Source organism: Choloepus didactylus, chromosome 14 (assembly GCF_015220235.1).
Source record: "Choloepus didactylus isolate mChoDid1 chromosome 14, mChoDid1.pri, whole genome shotgun sequence".
Lineage (NCBI taxonomy): Eukaryota > Metazoa > Chordata > Mammalia > Pilosa > Megalonychidae > Choloepus > Choloepus didactylus.
In genome coordinates this window covers 99,088,287-99,092,499 of record NC_051320.1, presented here as the reverse complement: position 1 = coordinate 99,092,499, position 4,213 = coordinate 99,088,287, and the positions used below count along the sequence as shown (strand labels likewise).

General features: G+C 66.3%; 1 protein-coding gene across 1 annotated transcript; it reads right to left on the bottom strand.

Annotated features, from left to right (window-relative positions):
- Window positions 1-496: 496 nt before the first annotated feature.
- HGH1 (HGH1 homolog) lies at window positions 497-3,494 on the bottom strand. The gene is made up of 6 exons (XM_037802830.1): window positions 2,845-3,494; window positions 2,665-2,765; window positions 2,476-2,574; window positions 2,206-2,297; window positions 1,984-2,106; window positions 497-1,897 (listed from the first exon to the last, which is right to left on the bottom strand). The coding sequence occupies exons 1-6, from the start codon at window positions 3,453-3,455 to the stop codon at window positions 1,739-1,741; spliced, it is 1,185 nt and encodes a 394-aa protein (XP_037658758.1). The 5' UTR covers window positions 3,456-3,494; the 3' UTR covers window positions 497-1,738.
- Between the last annotated feature and the right edge of the window lie 719 nt (window positions 3,495-4,213).

The window sequence follows — 4,213 nt, the reverse complement described above, 5'->3', positions numbered from 1 at the left end:
GATCGGCGGCTTGCTCCAGCTGCGCCCGGGCGCTCGCCTGGGCCTGCAGCAGGTGGCCGCGCACCGCTGGATGCTGCCCGCCGCGCACGCGCTCTTCCGCCACGTCCCCGACGCCGCGCTTGGGGCCAGCAGCCTGCCCCCGCGCCCCCGACCCTCTGCCGCCCGCCGCAGGTCCAGGCCAAGTTCCCGGCGCCCCTGAACGACGCGGCGACCGGCACGGACCCAGAGCCAAGGCCGCTCCTACAGCTGCGGCGTCCCCAACGGCAGGGCACCCCCCACGAGCGCGTCCCCGTGTGGACGCCTGACTTGGGGGCACCCAGGTCTCCGGGGACTGACCCGAGGCAAGGGGCGGGCTCTGCTGGGCTGAGGCTCTGGAACTTGGGCATGGCCAGCCCCAGGGTCCCTGGCGCCTCCAGGCAGCTGCTGTTGCTACACCCTATGTCTGTGCTTAGGAAAGCACCTTGGCATCATCTGGTTAACTGAGGGCCAGGCAGGGCAAGGGGCCAGATAAACATTTATTCTGTCAGAGCCAGGGGTGTGAACATGCAATGTGGGGAGAGGGTGGGAAGCCTGGGGGGACCCAGCCTAGACCAGACTCGCCACGTGGTCACCAGTCAATGCAGAAGCTATGGGTCTGCCCCAGGAAAAGGTAAAAGGGGGCCTTGTGGCACCAATCAGATGCCCCAGGGGAGTTGGGAGAGTGCAGAGAGAGCTGGGGAGTGGGGGAGCAGCAGCTGCAGATGTCTGAAATGGGGTGCTGGATCTGTGGGTCCTGATGGGCCTAGGAGCGCCCAGGGGTGAGGTGGCCAGTACTCAGGGTCCCTGTGCTGTTGGCACTGAAGTCAGGCAGGAGGCTGAGAAAGGAGCAGGGCATGGAGAGCCCCCCCCCCCACCAGTCTGGGGGACTTGGCAGCTGCAGAATGGGGAGTGTGCAGTGGTAGGGGGCTCCAGGGGGGCAGAGGATAGTTGGGGATATGCTGGGCAGGGGGCAAGGCCTCTCAAGGAGGCCCTCAGTGACACAGGCCAGGGGCCCTGGGGGTGGGGGTCCTAGAAGGTCTTGAACCATGAGGCTCAAGAGAGCTAAGCAGGGAGGGGCCCTAGCTAGAGGGGAAGAGCACGGAACCAGTTCAACCGAGGACTGAGACACCAGAGAACCTGGGCGGCAGACAAGGGGCCGAGGGCAGGGAGTGAAGCTTGTAAGAGCAGAGCAGTGCCCAGCAAGCACGGCCAGGCCAGTTCAGACTTGGGAGACCACACAGTCCTCAGAAAACCCCAAAAGACAAGATCCAGGTTGTGGCTGGGTCACAGGCACAAGTCCCAAGAGCCCTCTGAGGCAGGGTCTTGGGCAGTCGGAGCTTGAGGGTCCCCCACATCTGCAGGCCTGGGAGGCTCCAGCTGCCTCCTCAGGGTGAATGTTGTGCTGTCCAGTCCACTGCCGAGCCAGGGAGGAGCCCTGCAGCCCTGCTGGCCATCCTCCCACCCCCTCCACTGCAGAGCGAGCTGAGGGCCACAGGGCCTGGTCAGTGCTGGCTGAGCAGTGCTCACTGAGCAACCCACACCTTCTGGGGGCAGCAACTGGGCACAGGACTGGGGCCATGCCAGCTCCTGCCATCCTTATTGCACACTCATCCCAGAACCAGGAAACCTGAGTCCTCAGCAAGGACGCACATCCTCAGGGCAGCTCTCTTAGCAGGGCACATCCTCTGAGCTGTGGGGACCAGGGGTTGCTGCAGGGGCCTCAGGTGGGCTCTGGTGCCAGCTCCCGCTCCTGCCGCTCCCGCTCACACTGCTCCTGCTCCTGGTGATCCAGCTGCTGCAGCTGCTGCTCCACATCCTCAGGCACCTGTACCTGCAGCAGGTTTTCCATGCCGTGCTCCGGCTCGTCCCCAATAAGTACCTGCATGCAGGGGAGGCAGGTGAACAACCAGCCAGCTGTGGGCACCGCCTCCCCCCTCCTGCAACTCCCCCATCCCTGGCATCCACCTGAATGAGCTTCTCACAAGCCACCCGCACATCAGGTTCTGGTTCCCAGCTGTGCAGCTCTCGCAGGATCAGGTAGGCTCCCTGGTCCCGCACCTGCTGCCGACCAGGCACTGTGGCTGTCAGCTGGGGGCAGGGGAGGGAGGTCACCTAGAGGTCAGAGCCTTTGCATGTGTGGGGACAGGGGAGGGGGGGTAATATGGCCATAGTGGGACATCTGCTCACCAGCATGATGGCCTCAATCAGCATCTTGCGGACGTCAGCATCAGGCTCTCGCTGCTTGTCTGGTGGCAGGTACTGCAGGTCAACAGGCAACCCTAGGAGCAGGGTGAGAGCCACTGGGTCCCTGGGCTGGGCCAGGCCCCACCTGTGCTCAGATCTCCCTGCTGGAAGGTTTCAGAAAAGAGCCCACATCTGGACACCCCTTTTCCCTCTCCCCCTACTGACCACCTCCTCCTGGCAGGCCCACCCTGAGGCTCCACCCAAGCCACTGACTCGCCATCTCCTCCTCGGGGAAGTCCTCAGGCCCGGCCAGGGGCAGGAGCAAAAAGGGGAGAATGTCCACTTCCGGCCCGAGCAGCCACTCGTGGTGTCCTGAAAAACAGGGATGGGGCCCATCCAGAGAGCCACCGGGGTCCAGTTCCCACGCGGCGGCGCCCCACCCCCGCCGCCCCCGGCACTCACGATGCTCGAAGCAGCAGTTGCGCAGCGTCCCCACCACGCCGCCTCTGCGCACCGAGGACTCTGGGTATTGGGTAAAGGGGAGCAACCGCTGAACCACGCGCCTGGAGAGAGGGAGCACTCAGCGCCGGCCCTGCTCGCTTCCACCCGCTCCCCGACCCCGTCGGCCGCCCTGGGCGTCACCTGTCGGGATCCAACAGGAAGGCGCGCGCCGCGGGCCGCTGACTGAGGTTGGAAAGCAGCGGCCCCAGGTAATGCAAGGACGCGCGGACGTTGTACCCGGGCGTGCACAGCGCGCGCACCAGCCTCTCCAAGCCCGGCTCCCCCGGCTCCGCGGCCGCCAGCACCGCCATCAGCGCGGCACAAGGCGCGGGCTCGCGGCTGAGGTTGGCCAGCGCGGCGGCCGCCTCCCCGGCCCAGGGCCACTGTGGGTCCAACGCGCGGCCCAGCAGGCGGGCAGGCAGCCCGGGCTCGGCCGCCAGCAGCGGCTCGTGGAGCCCGGGGTCTGCCGCCAGGTTGACCAGCGCGCGGGCGGCGTCGCGGGCCGGGGCCGGGGCCGGGGCCGGGGCCGGGGCCGCCGCCAGCTCGGCCAGCGCTCGCAGCAGCGCCGCCTGCCCCCCCAGCAGCGCGCGGCCCGGCCCGGAGCCCGTCAGTGCCAGCACGTGCCGCGCCGCCGCCGCCTGCAGGTCCGCGCGCGCCCCGGGCGCCAGGAAGGGCAGCAGCGCCGCCGCCTCCGCCTCCGGGCTGCCCTCCGCGCTCCGCGGCCCGCCAGCGCCCGCGCCGGCCTCCCCCATGGCCGCCGCCAGCCGCCCCGCGCCCGGCTCCGCCGCCTGGGCCGCCGCCCCGCCCCCCGGGAAGCGGAAGCCGCAGTGGCCAATCCGAGGCTGCGGCGTCTGCGCGGGGCGGGGCCGGCGCTGGGGGCGGGACGACGCCGAGGCCCGAGGGGGAGCCGCTGACGTCGGGCCGAGGGGCCGCGGGGGTCGCCGGCGGCGGGGTCCGGTCCAGGGGGGCCGAGCGCGGGGCCCGGCAGGCCGCGGCCTCCTGACTGCGGGTTCCCAGTTGCCGCCATCCCTCGTACCCCCGTCGTCTTAATTAAGAAGGTCCGGGGGCGCCCCTCGCTCCCTCCTTAGCCTGCATACTGGCCCGAGGCCCGTTTCCACACTCGCCGGGGTCATAAGGTTTTGCAAAATTTGCAAACGTCGAATATAGCAGATATTGTTGGGGCTAAGCCCATTAGTATGGATATAATGATAAAGGCTGTATGCGCCATGAAGGCATTGCTACAATCAAGATAACAGACTTCACCCATCACCCTCCAGCATTTCCTCATGCCCCTTTGTAATCTCTCTCACCCCTCTTCTCCCATCTTTGAGCAACCACTAATTTGCTTTCGGTCGCTATAGATTACTTTGCATTTTCTAAATGCTTTTCCAGTGACTCCTTTCTCGCAGAATAATGATTTTGACATGTATCCATATTGCTGTATGTATCAATTCCTTTTTTACGGATATGTACCACAGTTTGTTTACCTACTGATGGACATTTACCTTGT

What these genes read in the sequence shown, in the direction of transcription:
- HGH1 (XM_037802830.1), bottom strand. Translation starts at nt 3,455, where the DNA reads ATGGGGGAGGCCGGCGCGGGCGCTGGCGGGCCGCGGAGCGCGGAGGGC. An exon ending in CCCCGAGGAGGAGATGGCGA is followed by an intron (nt 2,298 to 2,475) that starts GTCAGTGGCTTG and finishes CCCTGCTCCTAG; the next exon opens with GGTTGCCTGTTGACCTGCAG. An exon ending in CTTGTGAGAAGCTCATTCAG is followed by an intron (nt 1,898 to 1,983) that starts GTGGATGCCAGG and finishes CCCTGCATGCAG; the next exon opens with GTACTTATTGGGGACGAGCC.